Source organism: Rhodamnia argentea, chromosome 5, assembly GCF_020921035.1.
Source record: "Rhodamnia argentea isolate NSW1041297 chromosome 5, ASM2092103v1, whole genome shotgun sequence".
In the NCBI taxonomy this organism is placed as follows: Eukaryota; Viridiplantae; Streptophyta; class Magnoliopsida; order Myrtales; family Myrtaceae; genus Rhodamnia; species Rhodamnia argentea.
Genome location: NC_063154.1, coordinates 19,979,825 through 20,004,803, shown reverse-complemented (window position 1 = coordinate 20,004,803; position 24,979 = coordinate 19,979,825). Strand labels below are relative to the sequence as shown.

The window sequence follows — 24,979 nt, the reverse complement described above, 5'->3', positions numbered from 1 at the left end:
TCTCCGAAAAAGGAAAAAGATCTTTTCGAAAAAGAGAACTCCATCTTGAGAAAGGAAGTTTTGGAGATACACAAAAAATTCTCATCCGGTTCAAAAACTTTGCAACATATACTTTCTATACAAGTTCCCTACTACAACAAGTCGGGACTTGATTTTCAAAAGGAAAGTGAGGAGAAAAATTATTTTCCAACGGTAAAAGAAAGACTTAAGCAACGACCTTCTAAACGCGCCTACATGAGTCACTTTAGGAAATAATTTGTAAGATTTGAAGGACAACATCTCTCGAGATGCTCAAACCGTGGTGATCCGAAACATTCCAGGAGCTACTGCTCAAAGATCAATCGACCAACATGTAACATTCTTAGATATACTTATACGACTAACCTCAAAGGACCCAAACAAATTTGGGTACCAAAGAAAAAGTGAGAATCTTTTATCATTGCAGGTATCGAACAAAAGAAGAGACAAATGGTACCTTGATAGCGGTTGCTCTAGACATATGACTGGTGACTCATCCATGTTCATCGATTTTGAAAAACTTGATGGAGGAAACGTTTCATTTGGAAGCAACAACAAAGGAATGATTATCGGCAAAGGAACTGTGAAGATTGGCAATCTACTCATCAAAGATGTTTCATTAGTTAAGGGTTTGAACTTCAATCTTGTTAGTATTAGCCAACTATGCGATATTGGATATAAAGTTTCTTTTGCAGAAAAATAAGTGCTCGGTACAAGCCAAGACAACAAGTCATCATTTACCGGACAAAGATATGGCGACATGTACCTTCCGGACACATCGTCTAAGAATGAAAAATGTCTTCTATCCATCAAAGATGATCCAGAACTATGGCACAGGACCTAGGACATATAAGCTTCAAGCAAATCAACAAACTTTCCAAAAAGAAGCTTGTGAGAGGACTTCCAAATGCCAAATTCGAAAAGACAAAACTTTGTGAAGCATGCACACTTGGAAAGCAAGTAAGAAATTCCTACAAATCCATAAATGAAGTCATCACTACCCATGCTCTGCAGTTGTTACACATAGATATCTTCGGACCTACTCGAACACAGAGTATTGGAGGTAAAAAGTATTGTCTTATTATTGTGGATGACTATACTAGATTCACATGAGTATTCTTTCTTACTCACAAGAGTGATGCATTCTCATTCTTTAAAATATTTTCTAAGAAAGTTCAAAATGAAAAAGGTTATTCAATAACAAGCATCAAGATCGATCACGGAGGTGAATTTGAAAATCACTACTTTGCAAAATTTTGTGATCAAAATGGTTTTTAACACAATTTTTCCTCTCCATATACTCCTCAACAAAATGGAGTTGTTGAAAGGAAAAATAGATCCTTGCAAGAAATGGCACGAACCTTTTTAATTGAAAGCAAAGCTCCTCCCCATTTCTAGGTTGAAGTTGGTTCAACCGCTTGTTATATTATCAATCGTGTTTTCCTCGGACCATTGATTGAGAAAACTCCCTATGAACTCTATAAGGGAAAGAAGCCAAATATTTCATACTTTCATGTGTTTGGATGTAAATGTTATATTCTTAAGAATGCAAGTGATCGGACTGGTAAGTTTGATGAAAGATCGTATGAAGGTGTATTCTTAGGATACTCCACAACTAGGAAAGCTTACCGAGTCTTCAACAAGAACTTTCAGAAAGTCGAGAAATCAATGAATGTGAAATTTGAAGATGAGCTAACTACTTAGACGATAGATGCTGAAGAAATAATAAGATCTAAGAATCAGAAATCATCACCTGAGAAGGAAAAACCATCATTTGAAGACGTAGAACCAGATGAAACCTCTCAAAACATGGAGAATACCCCACAAAGCACATCATTTGAAGATTCAAATGATGAAGATTTTACCGAGACTGAACATGACAAATTAAATAGGAGTTGGAAATATAGATCCAGTCATCCCGCAAATCAAGTCATTGGAAATATAGATGAAGGAGTCGGAACCAGATCCAAATTCAAGGATACGATAAATGCCTTTGCTCTAGTTTCTGAATTCGAACCCAAAAGAATCGAAGAAGCTCTTGAAGATGAAAGCTGGATCGAAGCTATGCAATAAAAGTTACAACAATTCAGACCGAATGAAGTTTGGGAACTTGTACCCGAACCAAAGAATCATCCTGTTATTGGAACCAAATGGGTCTTCCGAAATAAGCTAGATAACAAAGGAAAAGTAATCGGGAACAAAGCAAGGCTTGTTTCAAAAGGCTACTCACGGGAAGAAGGGATTGATTACAATAAAACCTATGCACCAAGATCAAGACTAGAATCTATCAGATTGCTACTCGCTTACGCTTGCCACCATGACTTCAAGTTGTACCGGATGGATGTTAAAAGCGCATTTTTCAATGGATATATCAAGGAGGAAGTTTATGTCAAACAACCTCCAGGCTTTGAAGATCCAAAGAACTCGGATCATGTGTACAAGTTGAAGAAAGCTCTCTACGGATCGAAGCAAGCACCCCGAGCCTGGTATGAAAGGTTAAGTAATTTTCTTACTAAAAAAGGCTTCGAAAAATGTAAAGTTGATACAACTCTTTTTATCAGAAGGGAAGGTAAAGACATTTTGCTTATCCAAATATATGTTGATGATATTATATTTGGCTCATCTAACTAATATCTTTGTAAGAACTTCTCTTAGACCATGCGGATTGAGTTCGAGATGAGCATGATGGGAGAACTCAAATTCTTCCTAGGACTACAAGTGAATCGGACTAATCGGGGCACATTCATACATCAAGAAAAATATGCCTTGGAACTAGTGAAGAAATTTGGTCTAAATAACTGCAAGAAAACAGAATCGCTGATGTCTACCTCATCCAAATTGGATAAGGATGAACAAGGCAAACAGGTTGATTAGAAGCCGTACAGGAGCATGATTGGTTCTTTGTTATACCTTATTGCTTCTCGACCTGATATTATATTTAGTGTGTGCATGTGTGCGAGATTTCAATATGATCTTAAAGAATCTCATATGTCTGCTGTCAAAAGAATTATCAAGTATATATGAACTAATCTAAACTTAGGATTATGGTATCCCAAAACATCAAATCTTGTATTACATGGCTATTCGGATGCTGATTTTGCAGGTTGTAAGTTGGATAGAAAAAGTACCTCAAGAACATGTCAACTTCCGGGATCTATGATGATGTCTTGGTTCTCCAAGAAACAGAACACCGTAGCTATCAACTGCAGAAGCTAAGTATGTAGCACTAGGGAGCTGTTACGCTCAAATCCTATGGATGAAGCAACAACTGAAGGACTTTGGTGTTGAAGCTCACAACGTGGAAATCAAATGTGACAACACAAGTGCTATCAACCTCACAAAGAATCCAATTCTGCACTCGCGAGCTAAGCATATTGAAATCAAATATCATTTTATTCGTGATCATGTGCATAACTATGATGTTAACATCCAATTTGTTGATTCTAAACATCAATTAGCTGATATATTCACTAAGGCACTTGACAAAAATACATTTGAGTACATTAGACAAGAATTGGGTATTACCATGAATCCCATTTGAGCTGAGATCTAGATAGGAGAAATTGCCTCAGAACTTGAAAATATCATCTAAAGACTTTCAGCGTCTTCAGAGCTTGAAAACATCATCCAAAGGAACTCAAGGATCTCGGAACTTAGAGGACCATTTGAAGACAACATCTTCCGAGTAGATACGATAAAAGATTTGATCGTTCGAAATCTTGGCAAGTAAGTCGTTTTTATTTTTGGCAACAAATAAGGTATGCATCAACACAATCTTCTTAAATATTCGGCAAATATTATGTGATTGTGCTGATTGTTCCGATTGAATATTTGATTGCCTTGATTGAAATTAAATTGATTGAGCTGAAATATTCTCAAAATATTTACAAAAGAATTTCCTATTTTATCAAAATAAGAACCGCCTCCTATACCCTAAACCTTTTCTACTCGCTCACTCTCACAAATCGCACTCTCAGTCTTACGAAATCCAAAAACCATAAATCTCCACGATCCGAATCACCCGACAATTCTCTCTCCTCATGGCGCCCAAGAATCCTTCGACACAGAAATCATCGGTTGTTGGTTCTCGTCGTTACGTTCGTCTAGGATCTAGAGGACAGAGAGTATCCGGCGACGCTCCAACCCATTACGACCTCACCGCCTTGCCGAGCGAAGCCGAAAAGCAAGCACAGAGATTGATTGCTCACATGGCGGAGGTTTCGCCAACAGGAGTGACAGAAGAAAAATGCAAGAAGATTCGGCAACGAATCTCTTCCACGATAATCCGAACCCCTAAGGAAAACGCTAGTTTGCCTGTTAACAAAAGGATAAAGCTAGCTAGGGGTCTATCGAATATCATTAAAGGGATGCGGAATGATGGTAGGTCTGAAAGTAACATTCTAAAATTTGTGAAAATGAATGGGTTCTTCAATGAGGAAGAGTTGTACAAATTTTCTAAGATACTCACTTAGAAAGAAATAGGGCTAGCTACCGGGGTAGGAACTAAATTTCAGAAGAGTAATCCCTCCGGAAAGGGAAAAGGAAAGGTTGGAGAACTCGTAGGGATTGAGCAGGGAAGTGCTCAAAAGGAGGATGTAAAGGAGGAAGAAATTTATGTGATCGAACATTTGAGGGATGATGATGATGAACCGATTTATTCCTTTTTCAAGCTTGTACCAATGAAGTTTTTGGCTGATGAAGAAGAGGGAGATAGGCTGTTCGGATCGAAAGAACATCAACAATGCTATAAGGCACTACTTGCTAGAGGCATTATGCCTAATGCACATGTTGATTTAGACTTTTTTGAAAGGAATGGTCTGCAGATCCTCTATCCCCTCACCAACTTGCAGCTTCACAACTTATGCTCCTTAACCACTCCAACCTATACTTGATCGACTGCCTATTTCTACTCGAACTCCACAATGATCGATAGAAATGCAATTCAGTTTTCCTATGGGGAGCAGAACATCATTCCGATTGCCGAAGACTCGGCAGACATTCTTCAAACCGAGCTGTTCGGGTTCACCAAAATTCCTATATCGGATGAAGATGTCTACAAGGAGCCGTCCGGCAACCCCGATCTCTCAAGAGCCAACAAGCCATACGTTGAACATCACCACTTCCCTCCGAGGACCATCATACCGCATAAGGTAGTTATCAACCGCCTAAGACCAAAGGGATCCTCAAAGACGGATGTCTCAAGGTATGAGGCAAAGCTTATCTAGGCCATTCTAAATGGAAAATCCCTTCACTCGCCACACCTAATTTTTCTGCACATGAGGAGAACAATGAAGAAGAATAAGGGTCAACTGCCCTATGGATCTCTAATAAGCGGAATCTTTGAGTACATGCGGATAGTGGTACCTCCGGAACTCATATCCATAGAGCTTCATCATGGAAGTGTGGGAGAAACAATGCTCACAAAAATGGGTTGCAAATTCGAAGGTGGAAGCTGGAGGGATAGAAAGAAGAAGATGATTCCCATAGATCTTCCTCAAAAGGAGCCTGCTGTTGAAACTCCACAGAACAAATTTGCAGAAACATCCTCAGAATCCACTTGAAAGAGGAGGATCAAGATGATTGCTCACAAATCAACCAGACCTAGCATCAAAAGAAGAAAACTTGCTAAGGTGCTGCTTGATAGAATTAAAAAGGAGCACATCTCGGACAGCTAGTAACAAATGATACAGAATTAGAAGAACTGATCCAAACGATAGTCAGATCAATATATGAGGATGAGACTGCCATTCAACTGGAGTAGTAGGAAAAAGAGAAAGAGGACACATAAGAAGGAAGAGATACAACGAGAGAAGAAATGTTATCTGTCCCGCAACAGGGAACATAGACCGAGGGGCCACTTCCATGAGAAGGAACGTCCGAGAGGGAGCAAATTAAAACAGATATCGATGCTATTGAAATAGCAAATCTCCCAGGCAAATCCGCTTCATCATCTAAGCACCATGCAAGGACTCAGGGGGAGTCAACAAATGTGGGCACTCAAACGGATGAAACAGACAGTACTAATGACTTAGACTTTCTTAGGGAGATAGCACAGAGGCAACAAGAGATGGACCAAAAATGGTTAGACCTTTAGACCTCTCTGCGCTCAGAAGTAGAAAGCCTGAAGTACAAAGGTAGATGCTGAGGTTGCAAAAATTCAGAAAACTGTCCATGATTATTCATAATCTCAGCTGGGCTTCTTGGACAACAGGATCCTCACTTTGAAGCAAGATTTGGACCTTAAGCTAAATCAGCTATCCAAGTTTATCCTAGTTCAACTACCTACGGACCAAACCTTCATTTCAAATCAAGCCCCATCATCTTCTCAACCGGACCAAACACCAAAACCCTAAACTTTTTTTTTTACAACATTTCATGTTTGGATCGGTATTCTGAATCTCACTCTGAACACTGCCCTTTTCTCATCTGATTGATTTGATTGAATGATTCATTATTCTCTGCAAAATTGCATATCTGAATGTTAACTTCATTGATTTGAGTATATTGCATAGATGACCCGAATAGGCATCAAATTCAGGGGGAGCAATGTTTTATATCTACAATTTATATCCGACTATGCAGGTGACTCCCTTTTGCTAATGACAAAAAGGGGGAGAATGGTATATTGCGAGATATGTGTGTTATAAGTGTTATAACTTGTGATGTCGTGATGTGATATGTGTGATATATGACTATGAAAAATATGTGAATGAATCGTGTGAAATCAATCCGTGATATGCGTACGTACTATGTCAAGAATCCCTCAAATACAAGATCTTAGGTTAAACATGATCTATGGAAACATCATCCGAGAAGGAGTACCTTCTCCTAAGCTGAGCAGGTGAACAAGTTCCCTTCTCTCAAAATCACATATTTTCACTTGACAAGTTAAACTTGAAAGCATTGGCTAAATAGGACAAGCTCTGAGCATCTGATAGAACGTGATGCTACGAGGAGTTACAACTTTCATACTCGCATCGTATATAAAACTATCACACATCTCAATAAGTATATGCACTTAGAATACAAACTCATCAATTGAGATAGCACAAGTTCCGAGACTGCTCATCATCATATATAAATGCATGTTTTTTTCAGAACTTATTCTTGCTAAAAGTACAAGTAACGAACCGCTAAAATTATTCCTAAGCAAGATTTCACTAGAGTAACTTTGCTAAAGTTGCTCACCTTTTTAACTCAATTACTCGTTACCATTGTGGATCGTTTTGTCATCATAAAAAGGAGGGAGATTGTTGAGAAAAATCCTTAGGCGGTTTTGAAATTGACAAAACAATCCAAGTTCTCTTGTGTTTTGAGATAATGCCGTGATTTACTTGTTTTGCAGATTATGCTTTTGGTGCGGGGATGCACTGGATTGAATCCGGCAAAAGGATTTGGCTCAAATGTTGTTTCTGAGAGTCTCGGACGCTGGTTCGAGCTCAGATGATGAGCGGGGATAGCTCGGACGTTGGAATGACGCTCAAGCTCCGAGAGAAGTACTTCACGAGTAGTAATCAGAACTTCAAGAGGAATACAAATTGAGCTTGATTGATGCATATCAACGGACGCCATCGAGCTAGATCATTCTTGAAGATTCTCGATGACAAAGATCAATCAAGGATGCGGAACCAAGAAGACAAACAAAGACTTTCCAAATGGAAGAAACCATATATGGAAACCCGGGATCACAATTGTATGGGCGATTTGATCCAAGCGGGGAAGACTTTCCTTTAGCGATCCCAAAGGCTAAGAGATCTTCTTTTGGTAATCATATCGTCCAAAAGGGTAGATTTGGAGAGATCTCTTCTGGATGCCTTGCAACGGCTAGATTGGAGGCGGAAGAGTACAAAAGACATCTCGAAGATGAAGGGAAAAGAGATCGGCGTTAAGAGGGAAAAGTGTTCATAATTCCTAGATAGAGTGAACTCCATTTCAATACACTTCTTGATCCATCCATTGTAATTGTGAGGATGTGTATACACGAGTGTTGAGCGCTAGGTGTAAAGTCCTGCGTGTTAAGGAAATCACCGATTTGTAACCTCCGAGTAATTTACTAGTGGAATCCAACCGATTGGTTGTCACCCGAAGAAGTGAACATAGGCTTAACCAAAGTCGAACCACTATAAACCATATATGCGGTTTTCCTTATCTCTTACTTTGATTACTCTAGATATATTGTGATAGCTAAACCGCACACGAACAGCGCGCATTGATCACATTACATATCCTACATCAATTGAATTACTTGCTCGTTGTGATACACTCTGTCTCCATTATCTGAGATCTCTGTTTTACGCTGTGTGATCTAAATTCCACAATGTATTCTTCAAATCACACTCTATCACCTATTTACCCCCTCTAGGTGAAATCACTAGCCTCCAACAAATTTTCTTGTTGATAAAAGAATTAAGTTAGCATGAGGTCTGTTTAATGTGATTAAGGGGATGAGGATACAAGGTAAACATGACTATGATATTTTGGAGTTTGTGCGTCCGAGTGGGTTTTGCGATGAGGCTCAAGTGTACAAGTTTAGTGAAATGTTGACTCAAGAAGAGATTAGGCATGCCACTAAAGTAGGAAAGGAGTTTCAGAAGGCTAGGTCCTCTGAGAAGGGAAAGGAGAAGATTGGCGAATCTTCAAGAACAAAGGTACCAGAGGCTGTTAGAGAAGAAGGAGAATCTGCTGAGAAAGAAACAGACAATGTGTCTGTTAGTGATCATCTAAGGGAGGCTGATGATGAAACAATTTATGCTCATTTTCAGCTAACTATGGTGAGGTTTTTGCCAAAGGAAGGAAAGGCAAACAAAATGGTTAGATCGAAGAAGCATCGCACATAATACAACTCCCCGATTGTAATAAAACTATGGCAAATAGGCCAGTAGATGTTGAGTATTTTGAGAAAAATAGTCTGCAAATTCTCTATCCTCTTACCAAGCTTCAATTGCACGTCTTTTGCTCTCTAAATACTCTATGTTATCCCGAACCGATCGCCTACTTTTACTCCAACTTCTTTGTGATCTCTAGAGATGCAGTTCAGTTTTCCTTCTTTGAACAGAACATTATTCGAGTGCTACGAGATCTTGCGGACATTCTAAATACTGATGTCTCCACTTTCACCAAAATTCCCATCTCGGATGAAGTTGTGTACGGGAACCTGTCAGGAAATCCAACCCTATCTAGAGCTAACAAAGCTCATGTTAAACATCACCACTTACCTTTGAGAACCATCATTCTGCATAAGGTAGTCATAAACATCCTTAGGCCCAAAGGATCATCAAAGACTAATGTTTATCGATTTGAAGCCAAAATCATCTGTGTTATCTTAAATGGCAAACTCTTCTCTCTTCCACATCTTATCTTTCTCCACATGCGCAGAACAGTAAGGAAGAACAAGGGACAATTTCCCTATGGATCACCGATCACTAGGATCTTCGAGTTTCTAAGAATAGTGATCCCATAGCAGCTCAGATCCTTGAAAGTTCCTCAAGGAAGTACTGGTGAAACAATGTTCAGCAAGATGGGCCATAAGTTTGACAAGGGATAGTGGAGAGACAGAAAGAAAAAGGTGATCATGATAAATCTCCCCGTGACAATAACAGTGGCAGAAGTCACTCAGAGCTTGATCGTTGGAAAGTCTGTAGAGGCCTCACCGGTAGAACCATCTTCGGAGTCTACTTGGAAGAGAAGGATGAAGACAATGGCTCAAAAATCCATCAAGTCCGGACAGAAGAAAAGAAAGCTTACGACAAAGTTGCTCGAAAGGATTCAAAAAGAGCAAACCTCTGACAGCCCCTTGGTAAGTGAAAATGAATTTGAAGAAATGCTTCAAGGCTTTGTCAAGTCTACCTTTGAGGATGAGACTGCAATATAGATGGAGCAGCAGGAAAATGAAAGAGAAGAGAAAAAGAAGGAGGAAAGAGAGAGAAGAGAGATCTGCAAGAGAACATGAAGTACTTGTTAGGATGTCCAGGAAAAAGACAAAGAGATTGCTGAAGAAGAAGTGCCTAATGATGAAGAGATGGCAAACCCGATGCTATAGATTTAGGAAGAGCAAATAGAACAGGTCAACATCTCTGAATTCATTCAAAGTGAAAGGGTTGTACCTAAGGAAGTAATATTTGAGAGGGAGGATACCGCAATGGAAGTTGATACTGCTGATATAGCAGTTTTCCCAGGCAAATTTGCCTCAGATGCACCACCTCAAGATATAACACCTTCATCGTCCGAGAAGTATGCCAAGACTTAGGGGAAATCATCGAATGTTGGAACTTAGACAGATGAATTGAATGGTGTCACCGACTCAGAGCTTCTCGGGGAATTGGTGTAGAAGTAGAGAGAGATGGATGAGAAATTTACTCATATTTGGACTTCTCTGCACCTGGATGTTGAGGGACTGAAGATCGGGATGGAGTCCGAGGCTGAGCAGAGAAAGAAAGACATTGCGGGGCTCTCAGATTCTAATTTGGGCCTCTTAGATAAGACAATCCTCAATTTGAAGAAGGATCTGGATCAGAAAATCAGCTAACTCACAAAATATGTCCTTGTCCAACTTCTTGATAACCAAGCTCCAACAACTTCCGCTCCAGCCCCGTCGATAAGCACTCCCAATCTAAACCCCCGAAAACCAGAAAAAAAAAAATTTCGATTAAAAGGTTTTATACTTTTAATGTTCTTGATTGTAATTTTTTTTATTGTGGTTATGCAGTGAAGTGTTAACCTTGAATTTCTCTACTTGATTAATGCTATGGTTGAAATATTTGAGCCTTTGTTGCATGTTTCTATGTATTTCGTTATAGCCCTTTTGTGCTAATGACAAAAAGGGAGAGAAGTTAAGAAAAGACAGGATCAAAATATTTGATAACAGGATCAAAACATCCGATAACAAGATTAAATGTCTAATTATTCTACATCTATGATAATATCACGTGATAAGAATATATGAATAACAGTGATAATGTAAAATTACTCTTGATTATTATAAAAGTTAAGAAAAGAGAGGTTCCTATGTTCTTGTAATAGATCATGTGATCCGAGAATCATAAGTGGAACAAGTGAACGGGTTATTAAAATGTGAACAGGTTATGAACAGATTGATTAAGCCTTGGGAACCGATTATTAGAGCAAGACAAAATGAAATATGACGAAGCATCATAGTACAGAAATATCCAAACTAGAAGTATTATGCTCTGAGATATTACACTACTCAAGTTCATTGAACTAATCCAGTTCACGAAACCATGTGCTTTAATTATGAAAAATCCTTTATTCACATGTTTTCGGAGTATAAATACTCCATACCTGTATGTGTACACAAATAAAAAATCATTTTGATACAGGCTTTGCAAGTTCCGAGATTGATCATAACTTAATGAAAATGAATTTTGAATTTCAGAACTTTCTCTTGCTAAAATGCAAGACTTGATGTGTTGAATTATCATTTAGCAAGACCACATTTGAGTAACAAAAATTATATGTTATTCCCCTCTTTTTGCTTTACCATTGATATTTCTATGGATGGCTTTGTCATCATCAAAAAGGGGGATATTGTTGAGAAAAATCATTGAGTGATTTTGAAGTTGACAAAACAATCCATGTATTCTTGGTTTGGGATAATGCGGTGAAATACTTGTTTGGTAGATTATCTAAAGGTGCGAGGATGCACATGATTGAATTTGTTAAAAGATAGCTTAGATGTTAATCCGAGGGACTCAGATGTTGTGTGGAGCTCAGACGTTAGAATAATGCTCGAGCTATGAGAGAAGTATTTTGCGCACGGTAACTAGAACTTTAAGAGAGATTCAAAAGATGATTTAATTGGTATATTACATCATCACAATGCTAATAATCGAGCTGGATCGTTCTTGAATATTCTCGGTGATGAAGATCAATCAAGGACGCAGATCAAAGGAGATGAGCACAACTTTCCTATTAGAGAAATCCATCTATAGAAACCCAGGATTGTAATTATATGAGTGATTTGATTCAACGGGGAAGACTTTCCTTTGGCAACCCTCAACAGCTAAGAGATCTTCTTTTGGATACAGTCTCGTCCAAATGGGTAGTTTTGGAGAGCGATCCTTTGGAAGCCTTGTAACGGATAGTTGGAGGTGGAGGAGTATAAAAGACATCTCAAGGCCGAAGAAACCAAGAGTTGGCGTAAGAGGGAATAGTGTTCTAAATTTCGAGATCGAGAGAGCTTCAATTATTATTTTCTCCTTGATCTATTTACTGTAATTCTTAAAGGTGTACATAGGGGTGTTGAGCGTTAGGTGTGGAATCTTTTGTCTCAAGGGAGATTATTGAGTTGTAACCTCTAGCAATTTACTAGTGGAATCCAATCGATTGGCTACCAGCATGAAGAAGCGAACGTAGGCTTGAATAAAGTCGAACCACTATAAACCCTCCGTGCGGTTCTCTCTATCCCTTACTCTTACTTATTCATATACATATCTCGTGATAGTCAAACTACACACTCAGCTCACATTGCAATATTACGTGTGTCTATTATCCGAGGGTCAAGTTACGAGCTTACTTGATTATAATTCCGCATTGAGTTTCGAAAATACACTGTAATCACCTATTCACCCCCCTCTAAGTGATAACCCTAGCCCCAACATTTATTTCCCTAATTCCACCACAAGCTATTCTGTTAGGATTCGTTTATAGAACATATAAGAATGAATTCTTGCAGGTTTCTTCATTCGATTCTACAATGTTTAATTTCATGGATCTACCCTTATCTAACTTAATTTCTATTTTCGGTCCTCATATTTGGTAGTGTTTTCGACTTCTTGATTTTTTATAGGTCTTCAAAACTTTTCTGATCGGAAAATCCATTTTTTCCTAGAGGTTGGAAATTTTGATTTTATCTTGTTGTCTTTGGCATTGTTTCGCTTGCTTTTTCAGCATTTGTACATAGCAGAATAGTTTCTCCTTTATCTGAACCTAACTTATGTTTTCTTGGATCCATTATTGTTGACATAGTCATACATAGTAATGCTAGATTTTGAGATCCCTCAATCATGTCTAATCCTGAAATTTTTTTTTATTACCGTTAGTATTCTCGTGACATTTGGATCCTTTGAAATATCAAACTTTGGATAGATTGAAACTTATGGATCCATCACACGAGGTGGATCCTACAATTCATAGTAAGAGTTTGTGAATTTACTACGCCTATAATCTTTTGAAAATATAAATGAGAGAGTTGTTTAATTCAATGCTTTGTAAGGGTTTTAAAGCCACTTGGACTAATCCTATATGTTAAAATTCGTTTCTTTGTGATCATTCAAAGCTGCTTTTGAAAGCGATTGAAAAGTTCCATCATTTTTCATGACTTATATTTCTTTTTCAACAGCCTTGATTGCTTAATCTAGGAAAAATTACCAAAAAAGTCCTAATTTATGGCAATTGTGTCAATTCAATGAATTTTTTTTTCTTGCGAATTGAGTTCTAAACCTTTTGCACTTGTGCCAATTCAGCCAATCCGGCCAATTTTTTTTCTTTTTTTTTCTCTTCTTATTATTATTATTATTTTATTTTATTTTATTTTTTTTGCTCTTTGTTATTCCTCCAATAGGTCGCCATATGCAACCGACCACCGGCGAGGCCAAGACGCTAGTGGAATGTCATTTTTTTTTTTTTTGGTCGAACTAGTGGAATGTCATTGAAAGCACGGAGTTTCTACAAAATAAGAAAAAAACATTCTATTAGAGCGTTTCTCCACTTATTCGTCATGTTCCATTCAGTTTGAGAGGGCAAATGTTTTGGCCAACGTAACTCATCTTTTTGACAACTTTTGTAACTGGGCGAGGTCGGCTGGTGAGGACGAGCCTCACTGGCTCTCATCTTTGGCCGATCGCGTTCAGCAACCAACCGACAAAAGAAGAAAGGGTAGAAAAAAAGAGAAAAAAATAAAAAAATAAAATAAAAATATTCCAAAAATATTAAAAAATAATTAAATTGACACGTCAACACCGACCAGCCATGTTGGCCAAATAGACTGAATTGGAATGGATGCAAAAATTTTGTGACTCAATTGACAAAAAAAGGTTTAGAACTTAATTGGCTCAATTATAATAGATTTAGGATTTTTTTGGTGATTTTTCCCCATAATTTGTCCTAAATTAAAAGGTTCCTCTTTTCTGATGTACATGGTGTACATCCATTTGCAGTGTATTCCACTTTTCTGAACTTCTTTTATTATTTCCTCAGAATTCTTAAAATTAATTCGTATGTACATTGTATCTTTCTTTCCTAGAACTAGAATTGTCCATGTGCTGAATATTCTTTCCACTAAACAAATTTCTGTTTAATACTAATCTTGTAGTGTATTATCTATTATCTGTTAAAGGTTTATACCCTTTCTCTGCCCTAACAACAAATTTTAATACACGGACCACGTGACGCGGCTGATAATGATTGTTTTTTCGTATCTGTTCGAAGAATACTTCCCAGCAGTAATAGAATGGAGGGCAAGAAAGTTATGAAAAACTAAAGTCCTTTGCAAGAAAATATAGCCTTAATGGCAATTTTGCACATAATAAAAAAATGCAAAAAATTCAAAAAATTCAAAAATTTTCTACATCAGCGTTCCAACGCCCACGTCATTAATTTTCGGTCAAAATTGATCAGATAGACTACATTGACAAATTGTCAAAAGATATAGGACTAAATTGCCCAAATTAAAAGGTTTATGACTGAATTGACACAAATGCAATAGGTCTATAACTTTTTTTTGGGTAATTTTTCCCAAGGGCATAGAATAAATGCGTCATGGTGGGTTTGATTTGAGGTTTTTGGTAGGATTTGTTCTTATTTTTCTTTATATTTAAGATATCATGTTGTTGCGTAATTTTGCGTCCACCGATTGAGAAAACTATTGAAAACTAATGAAGAGATAAACCACCGTGTTCGCGGTGGCCATGTGGGTCATGAGCTTCCGCCCGTTTTCCGAACAACGTTCAAACTGTTGTTCTACATCATCAATTGGCACTTAAGGTTCCTAACGGTTTCAACGACAAGCCAGGTTACAAGCTGCACGCCTCTTGCCCGCCGGCATGATAGAGCCGAATTTTTGCCGAAACTCCAGTTAGAAAATCGTCAAAAGTTTTAGGATTTAATTGACAAATCGTTGAAAAGTTTAGAACTAAATTAACACAATTAAAATATTTAAGACTAAATAGGCCGCCTATAATAAATTTAAGACTTTTTGGACCATATTTCTCTCACTTGTAAAAACAGCGCAAGGCACACTTGGTACCCCTTGAGAGCATAAGTTTCCACGTAGTTTCTATCTATTTTTGGACTCCGATCGGCTCTATCCATCACGTCATTTATAGAATGAATCTGCAAAGATATATATTTCTTTAAAGAGATGATATGCACAAAAATTTTCTGGGTCATCTCTATATATATATATATATATATATATATATATATATATATTTCCCGTTAATGTTATTGTGTTTCCTGGAGTCCATCCCAAGGCCCAATAGACCAAAGGAACCACTGAAAGGGCTTTCAGGCCTTGACTCGTAGAGGCATATATACCCATTTCGACTGAGCAATATTAAGGCCCGTTTGGTAACTTTCTATAACACATGTTCTTGTATTACTCATTCTGAAGACACATGTGGATGAGAATGATAATCATTCTGTTTTTTGGAGCAATTTTTGGTTGGAAATGAAATTTTTTTATTTATATTTCTTAGATGAGTTTCTGAATAGAGAAATGTGTTTGATAACAATACCAAAATTTATGTTCCCAAAACATAAATTTGTTTGGTAACAATATAAAATTTCTATGTTTGCCGGCCACCGGGTCTTAGACAACGATAGGACTGCAAGAGAGAGGGACATGAGAGAGAGAGAGGCAGACCGTACGGGAGAGAGAAAAAGTGACTGATGAGAAGAATTTTTTTAGGACTTGATGGCGCATTTTGAAAGTTTTAAGACTCAATTGCACTTTCCGGCAAGTTTTACGACTTAACTGCGCTTTTTGAAAGTTTTAGAACTCAATTACACTTTTATAACAAGCTTTAGGACTTCCGACGTACTTATCCCTTTTTTGCACCATGTCAACAATGTCGCGTTGGATTCATATTTTTTAAATACGGCTATATATTTCTTTCATTATGTTAAATCTAACTTGAGAAAGAATTCTCGGAGGCATCAAAATTGAGGCTTTGAAAGGTAGGTTATTCAGGCTATTTAGGTATGATCGGAGTTCGGATAACACTTAAAAGAGTTTTGTGATTGAGTGATTATAAGGTCTTTTAGAACTAGTGTCAATTTTCATACATTTGGTTTTCTTTCTGATTAGTAACTAAAGCTCTAAGCTAATTAATTACATTAGCATACCACATAACATAGAAAGCTAAGTATAATCAGGGATCTTGAATATCGAATGTGCTAAAATTTGCCTCGTCGAGTGGCTATACACCAACAAGTAACTCTAATGCTTGTCAAAAAGTGGCACATTTAATTTAAGAAAAGTACGACGGGAAAATTATCCGATTCGTCCTAAAATTATTATATGGATATGCCAATTCAATTCTAAACTTTTCAATCTTTCCAATTTATAGCTAAACCATTGCGTGAAATTCTAATGTGGTTCTTCCGGCCAATTTTTACTGAAAATTGCCGACGTGACGATTCAGTCATTGCCGGATGTCCTACATAGCATACTACCATGCTAGTAATTTATGGCGAAAATCGATTGGAAGGACTACACTGGAACTTTGCGCAAAAGTTTACAATTAAATTGACAAAGTTGAAAATTTTCAAACATAATTAGTATCCGTATAACGGATTCATGACTGATTGAACAATTCTCCAAAATGTAATATATACCTTCATTGCGAAAGAGGGTTTTTGCACAAGCAGTCTTATCTGCATCTAATTCAAGAATACCGGATCTCTCAAACCAAATATGCATAAGGTCATTTGTGTAAACATAACAAAATAATAATAATAATAATACAGCATGTGCTAAAATTACTCGTCAATCTATCACTTATATATAAGGAAAAGTACCAAAAAAGCATTAAACTTATTGCATTGATATCAATTCAGTCCTAATCTTTCATGAGAGTTGAGTTTCAAGATTGAGCTTGGAATCTAAAAGGCGGTCCCCCGAAACCTGGCTAAAGAGCCCGGTGTCGAGGATAACATACTTGCTTCAAGTTCAGGCTTATCTCCGCATCCTTCCTAGTATGAGAGCCATTCATTGTTGAAACCAAATTAAGATTAAGATTCTAAGTCAGGACCTGCCCACTTTTTCAAGCATTCACCGAGAGATAAGAAATTAGATTTGGATGGTTGAGCGGTTGAACAGGGAGCATATGCAAATGATGAAGACGATCCTATGGAAGATCCAGATCTTGAAGTTGGGACAATAGAAGGGAATAGAAAATATTCAGAAGGAGAAAAAGACTTTTGACTCTGGAGAATTTGGATACGATGCCCGAGCTTTTTAATTTCGGGGGCTTGATCTTCTAGATATTGACTAGGGGGATCTCGCTTAGTTTAAAGCAAATGAAGCCTCTTCCGAAAGTCTTCTAACATCTTCTTGGACATAGCAGTCATTTGGTCTACTTGTTCAAGTTAGGAAGTGACTGTATTAAGGACCACATTGTTATATGTATGTATATCTTTCCCTCAATAATTGGCCAATGCTGGTCAAGAAATGTTCTGTCATGTCTTGTTGTTGTCGAATCTGCGAATCCAGTGTGTTCTATCTTGTTGTGTTTCCATTGCCTATATAAGGCCATTTGTATCATGTAATGAGGTAGATCAAGCCTACTTCTAATATCAGTGTGAGGTTTTCTCTATATGAGTCCCTAAATTGTCATATCCTCTTTTCATCCAAGTATGATTTCTCAACTTCCGGAATCCTCTTGTTAATTCAGTAGTACGATGTGGTCAATATGCCCTTCACTTGTCACATTGGTGGAACTTGTGAATTAAAAATTTATCCTAAACCTTTTCACATTGGTACCAATTCAGTCCATCCGACCTATTTTGACAGGAAATTACCGACATGGACAGCCAGCATCCTACGTGGCATGACCGACACTAACGTTGTCATTTTTAATATTATTTTAATTATTATTTTATATATGTAGTGTTCTCTATTTTATTTATTTTTAATTTTGGCTTTCTCTATTTTTTAATTTTATTTTCATTTTGGCCATCGAGTGTCGATGATGACCCTCACTCAAGCCACCGTGAGATCTAAGCGAGGGCTTTCATGGCCGATGAGGCCCCGATGGCCTTGCCTAGGGCTATTGTTGCCTCATCGTCCGCGAGCGAGGATCCGAAGCCCTTGCCGGGGGCTACACCCCAGAGAGGTGGCCCTCACCCAATCTGGTGAAGGCCAACAGTAGGTGAGGGCTTCCTGGCCCTTGCCGACCAAAATGAAGGAAAAGAAAGAAAAATAATAAATAAAATAAAATAATAATTTAAGAAGTATTAAAATATTATTAAAAAAGTTCATGTTAGTGCCGGCCACATCACACAGGATGTCCATCATCCATGTCAGCGAGCTACGGCAAAAATTGACCGAATAGACCGAATTGGTATCAATGTGAATATGTTTAGAACTTCCAGTTAAAAGGTTTATGATTGACTTAATACCAATGCAATAACTTTAAGATTTTTCGGATACTTTTTCCATCACCTATGATAACTACCATGAATGGAAAAAAAAAAAAATTCAAGTGCGAAAGTTACGAAAAAAAGATAATAAATATTGAGTTAAGCAGGCGACTGATTCCGTCAACCGTCATTGATTGAACTAATAACTTGTGGTAGTGAAGGATTCTAAACTCCCACGTTTAGCAATTCCGATCCTTAAAAACCTGGTCAAAGCTCCGCCACCAGCGGTTAAGTGTAAGAAGAAGGTCCCTCTTTCTTCTCTCTATCTCCTCGGAGAGAAAGATGTCCGTACCTGCGCGCGAAAGTTGGGTTCAACATCACACATGGTCACTCCTACTAGAGAGAGAGAACAGGAGAGAGGGAGAGAGATCTCTGAGAGAAGAAACTCCAAACCCAGGGGGAAGACATCTCGAATAGAGACGCACCCAGATAAAAAGAAGAAGAGAATGGCGCAAGCAGAAGCTCGTGAGAGAGGCAGTGATAGCGCAAAAATGGTGATCAGAGAGAGTCACAGTAGCAATGCGCCCTTCAAGTTCAATGCTCAGGCGGCCGAGTTCGTCCCCAGATCGCACGCCCAGATGCCCAATCTCTCCGGCTATTACTATCCCTGCTTGCAGTGGTTTGATGGGTCTAGTGCAGGATCTGATTGGCTCTACTTTGGGGACCAGATGGAGCCATCTAGTTACTCCATCCCCAGCATCAACCTGATGCCTTCACATTGTCGCAAGAATGGTCTCGGGGATGACCTTCAGAAGAAAATCATCAAGCAGGTTCTGATTGTCTCATGTTTTGTTTGCTGCTTATGTTCATGCGACGTTAGGATTTTCGCTTCGCCTTGTGATGTTTGTCTCAGATAATTATCGTTGGATCCCTTAGTTTTTGGTTTAGTTAGAAAGTTTATGCAATTAGATGGACAGTTTGGCTATTCGATGATGAAAAGAACAGGTTCATCTAATCTTATCGTGTTGAAACTCTAGTTTTCTTTGACTTTCCAATTCATATATGCTCTTACCACAAATGCGTTTTCGTGATATGGCGCTTGTGCGCGAGATTTGTTGGTCATTTACCATGTTCGATCTGATTTTAATTCTCTCATGAAAAGAGCAAAATCCAACAAACAGTTAATGAGATACATGGCCATAAATTCTTTCTCCTTTTATCAATCGAGATATATGCATAAGATTACTGTAAGTTGAGAGAGTTTGTTGGTACCATATGTTTTTCTCCGTGTCGACCTTCTATTTCTCTGGCAAAGATGAATGAATTTCTTCCTCCAAATTCAAATGTTATGTTTTTCTCATCGTGGGTGTTCATTAACCAGAAGAAATAACTCGTCTAAATGTGTGAAAGAAAAGAAGTTTGCCTCTTCGATGGCTAACTATCTCTGTTATGTGTGATAATGGCAAGAATATTCTGGCCAGTTCAGTTGAGCTTGAGAGGGTTTCTTTATGCACAAAAACAGGTTGAATATCTGCTTAGCAGCATGAGCTTGCTCTCCAATGACTTCATTGCTAAACATGTAGGCAAAGATCCTGAAGGTTATGGTAAGGACCTCAACATAATCACTTGATTTGATATCTTTACCGACATTTCTGATTCACATTCAATTCTTTTAATTTCCGTGCATTGATGTTTCGCAGTTCCAATACCAATAATTGCTTCCACAAAGAAGATCAAATCCCTTGTGACCAACAATCAGCTGCTCGCACAAGCGTTGCGGTCCTCTCCCAATCTCGTAAGATTTCTCCTAGCCGAGTTGCTCGAATTTCTCTGTTGAAATTTACTGAATTTGAAAAAGGGTTTCCTGCTATTTGACAAATGATCCTTCTGATGATCTTGATGCCCCAAAAGGTTGTCAGCAGTGATGGAAAGAGAGTTAGACGTCGATTACCTTTCACCGAAAAGGAGAAAGAAGAACTGCAGGTTTGTTTGTGATATCCAAAAAATGGGATAGTACATGATGAAAACAATTTTGCTCATTGCAAATTTTATGCTCTCTATCTCACAGTGTCGCACTGTTGTCGCGGAGAATTTGCCTGAAGATCACTCTTACCACAATCTAGAAAAGATATTCAGTGCAGCAGGAAGGTTCATAAGAATTCGACTTAATCCTCGCTATGCTCCTGTTTATCCTAAAATCATGTAAAAATCTCACCGTGTACTTTTGTTCTCGGACAGCGTTAGAAACATTCGAATATGCCATCCCCAAGAATCAAATTCTTCCCGCGCCGTAGGCGACATCTTTATTCGTAACAAGGTACTTGGAATGGGCTTGACCAATGTCATTTACTCATATATCTAGATAACTTACCTTTGTGATTGGGGTCCATTGCTACACAGCTTCACGCCCTGATAGAATATGACAGCATTGAGACTGCAGAAATGGCGGTATGTCGTAACATGCTCGTGAATTGAATACATATCTTCTTGATTTCTTAATCAATTGTTACGATAGTGATGATTCTACTTGACCAGGTTGAGAACTTAAACGATGAAAGGAACTGGAGGAAAGGACTTCGAGTCAGATTGCTTCTTCGGCGCACGGTATCTCCTCCACAGTAGAAAATTGACAAATATACTACACCCTGTATGATTCGTTCCCAAATATCTTGATTATTGTGTGTGATTGTGCAGCCAAAATCTGTCTTGAAGAGTAGAAAGTCCGAATTCGATGCGATTCTAGACGAAGAAGAGGGACTACTTTATGATCCGACAGACGATTTGCAGCCAAGCAACGCAGAACTCTCTCTTGAGGCTAATGTAAGTATTGCTATCTTCCTTCTGAAATCAGCTGATGACCCTTGAACAAATCATCAGTATGTTAGTTGCAAAATTTTCTGTCATTCGCCCCTAACTCTAGCAATTTCTATCAAAGGAAATGTTTCCCATGCCTATCTTTTCAATATATGTAAAATCTTTGATCAAGATTTTAATCTTTTGATACTTAAAAACGCGACATATTGTCTCAGGCGGAAGAAAATTCAGCTGGGTTGAAAAAGGGATGGCCCCGGGGCCGTGGAAAGTCGCGCGGACGCGCTCAAACCTACAATGGGCACGGAGTTCTTGCTCCCTCACCACAGGCGGGCAACACAATTTCCGTCCAGTCCGAAGCTATGGCAAAGCAGGTGTCAAAGGGCCCGAGAATGCCGGACGGCACGAGGGGCTTTACCATGGGGCGAGGGAAGCCAATCCCTTTCCAAAACTCGAACCAGCCTTTGTGCTGATTGATTGGGACGCATATCTTGAGGGGATGGCGCTAGGTTACCGTCGCACCTCGAATAGCTAGGTACATTGTCTTTGAATAAGCTCTGCTATGACATAGTAAGATGTTTTCTTGGCAAAAGATTTGCCCAAATACTCAAGCTTTCAACTTGTTGCTTCATCTCTCAGTGTTTTTTCCTTCTCAGTAAGGTTACTATACTTTTCCAAGGAAGTGTGAAGTTTGTCACACTTTGAACCTTCCTTATTTCGTATTTCTCGAGCCATTTCTTGAATTTGACGAAGGCCTTTCCATTTTTGATTTTGTCACCAAGAATCATGTTACTTGCTTCCCCCAAGAAAAATTCACCTATAATTGTATTCTAGCAACCATGATAGCTAGTCCACAGAACCCATTTGCGTTAATTCATACAAACGTTGTCCCTGTGGAAATTAAGGGTAATTTTTGTTAGGATTCAACATACTACTACAACGAAAATAAAGAGTAACGAGAAAGAGAAATCGAGATGCAAAGTTTTATCCTAATTCACCCTTAAACTAAAGTTACATCTAGTAGATGATTCCATTATAATTAAGACATCGCACCTCTTTGTTACATCACTCAATTAGAAACAGAAAAAAGTATATATAAGTGGCAACTATTCATAGGCCCAAACTCAAAATCCTAATAAAATACGTGCTCAACCTAAAAAAGCCCTCTGTCGACTCAGGGGCGTTGCCCACGTGGACTTTCGCCGGGCGGCCCCCGAACCCTCGCCTACTCACTAAAGAGTGAAACCCTATGCTTTTCTATTGATAAAGAGTATGAATCACACCCTAATATTTCTATGTGGCTGTGCCCCATAAATACAGATTCTTTTATGTGGATCCTTGAAAAGCTTCCTTCACCGTATAAAAAGTTACTCACAATAACGTGACATTACGGCAATTACCTTAAGATGGGTTGTTTCTAGTCAATAAGGGGCGTGGAAGAAGTTTACTAGTAATGTTTACTAATAATGTGTCATTATGAGTAAATAAAAAGTTACTAACCACATTTTCACGTATGAAATTACAACATTTTAACTCGCACATTTGGTCAATAAGTTTTCATTAAAAAAAAAATTAGTTTCCATTGTCTATAAGGAAAACAAAAATTAGCAATTCAATTTGGAAACTAAGTTCTCCTTTACATATTATCTATACTTTATCTAAGTTCATTATAAATTCCAAAGTTAAAAACTAATTTCGAAGCAATCTTAAAATAATTCATAACGTTTGATACATGTTTGTTAACTTGTCACATAGAATACTAAATTTGAATATGTATATGGGGAGAAAGTACACAAAATCCTCATGAACTTTAAAATGGTGCTTTTTACGTCGAACTTTAGACCTTACAAAAACCCCTCATACAATTTCATTTTGTTTCAACGGTCAATTCTCCGTTCTACTTTTTCATTTGCACCTTATTACATATAATTTCTCAAGTGTAAAACTATATATATTTTTTGGATTTTTAGTCGAATCATTCTTCTTCCCTCAAATAAGTTAAAATAAATTAAGACTCATAAAATAATTAGAGAAAAACAAGAAAAGATGTTGTCATCATGATAATAAATTATAAAATAATAATGAGAAGTAGTTACTAACCTATGAGTATCCTATAAGAAAAGTAGGTTTCCTCCTATAAGCAATTGGTAATTTTCTAGACTTTTTAGTAAGTTATTACCTTTACGTTTAGAGACTATATTGAACAAATTTAAAATTCAAGTACGACAATGTACATTGGACTAAAATTTAGAAATCATGTTAAATAAACTAAAAACTTATGGACACATTGCACATTGAGCCAAAATTTAAGAACTATTTGTATCATTTTTCCTAATTGAGCCTTTCGCGGCATCTTATGCAACCATTGTTGCTAGAAGGAAATATTAGTTATCCAACCGCAAGCGTTTCATTACGACCACCAAGATGCCCTCGAAATCCTTTTCCATTGTCGCAAAAGATGGGGCTTCAAATGGCAAACCGATCATCAAATATGATTCAAATTGTTAAGAGGGGAACACTGCTACGTCCATGCCAATAACCAGAATTCACCATAATCGACCATTTAGGCCATCATCGTCGTCATTGGCCACCATTGAGTTTCCCTCGGGTCACTGATGTTGGTAGTTTATTGGTACAACAAACGAAGAGGTGTATTCTCCCACTTGATAGTTACTTATTAGCAGTTATTTTAGAAGGACGCAACCTTTGAAAGGTCGTGTCTGTTCGGAAATAACTCCTTAACTTTGAAATGTCGTGTCTGTTTGGACATAACTCTTTAACCATCGAAATGTTGTGTCTGTTCAAAGATTTTCTTTATATATTCATGGATGTTTTTCGTTCATTTTAGAATTACAACTTACATTTTTCATTTTTTTTCTTAACATTAAGATAACATTCTCCTCCAATTGTTTTCCTCGAGAGATCCTAATGAAATATCAGAATTGCTATCTGCTACTCTCATCGAGACTTTGTTGTATCCTAGAGAATATTTGCCGGAAACCATTAGTAAAGTTGTTGGGAAAATAAATCCTCAAAGAGAGTGTTATCACGCCTCAAAGTTTGATTTCATTGTTCATGCCATTCGCTAAATTTTCCAATAATTTTATAGATTTATTCGCGCAACAATAGAATTAGAATCCATATGGAGAAACCGAACCGGTTCGATGGCAACAATTTCACACATTGGAGAGACAAAATGATGTTTCTCTTGACGGCCTTGAACATACCCTACATATTGGATCCTAATTTGCTGCCTATAGAGGATCCGCATCCTACCACCGAAGGAGGACAGCCTAGTGCAGAAGATGTCGAAATGGTCAATATGGAGAGGAAGAAACGTGAAGAGGACGAATTGCTTTGTCGAGGCCATATAGTGAACACATTATCCGATCGTCTTGATGACATATTCACCGAGATGAGGTTTGCCAGAGAAGTATGGAATGCACTTGACTTCAAGTACAAGGCAGAGTTGCAAGGTACCAATAAGTATCTAATTGCAAAGTATTTGACTTTAAATTTATTGATACTAAACCCTTGTTGGAGCAAGTCC

At 37.9% G+C, this 24,979-nt stretch overlaps 1 protein-coding gene across 1 annotated transcript; it reads left to right on the top strand.

Annotated features, from left to right (window-relative positions):
• Nucleotides 1–18,924: 18,924 nt before the first annotated feature.
• Nucleotides 18,925–22,148, top strand: LOC115737234 (la-related protein 6C). Its single transcript, XM_030669270.2, has 10 exons — nt 18,925–19,448; nt 20,141–20,222; nt 20,319–20,413; nt 20,530–20,601; nt 20,687–20,766; nt 20,857–20,935; nt 21,019–21,066; nt 21,154–21,222; nt 21,313–21,438; nt 21,648–22,148. The coding sequence occupies exons 1-10, from the start codon at nt 19,002–19,004 to the stop codon at nt 21,900–21,902; spliced, it is 1,353 nt and encodes a 450-aa protein (XP_030525130.1). The 5' UTR covers nt 18,925–19,001; the 3' UTR covers nt 21,903–22,148.
• Nucleotides 22,149–24,979: the final 2,831 nt, after the last annotated feature.

What these genes read in the sequence shown, in the direction of transcription:
- LOC115737234 (XM_030669270.2), top strand. Translation starts at nt 19,002, where the DNA reads ATGGTCACTCCTACTAGAGAGAGAGAACAGGAGAGAGGGAGAGAGATC. An exon ending in ACATCTTTATTCGTAACAAG is followed by an intron (nt 20,936 to 21,018) that starts GTACTTGGAATG and finishes ATTGCTACACAG; the next exon opens with CTTCACGCCCTGATAGAATA. An exon ending in AACTCTCTCTTGAGGCTAAT is followed by an intron (nt 21,439 to 21,647) that starts GTAAGTATTGCT and finishes ATATTGTCTCAG; the next exon opens with GCGGAAGAAAATTCAGCTGG.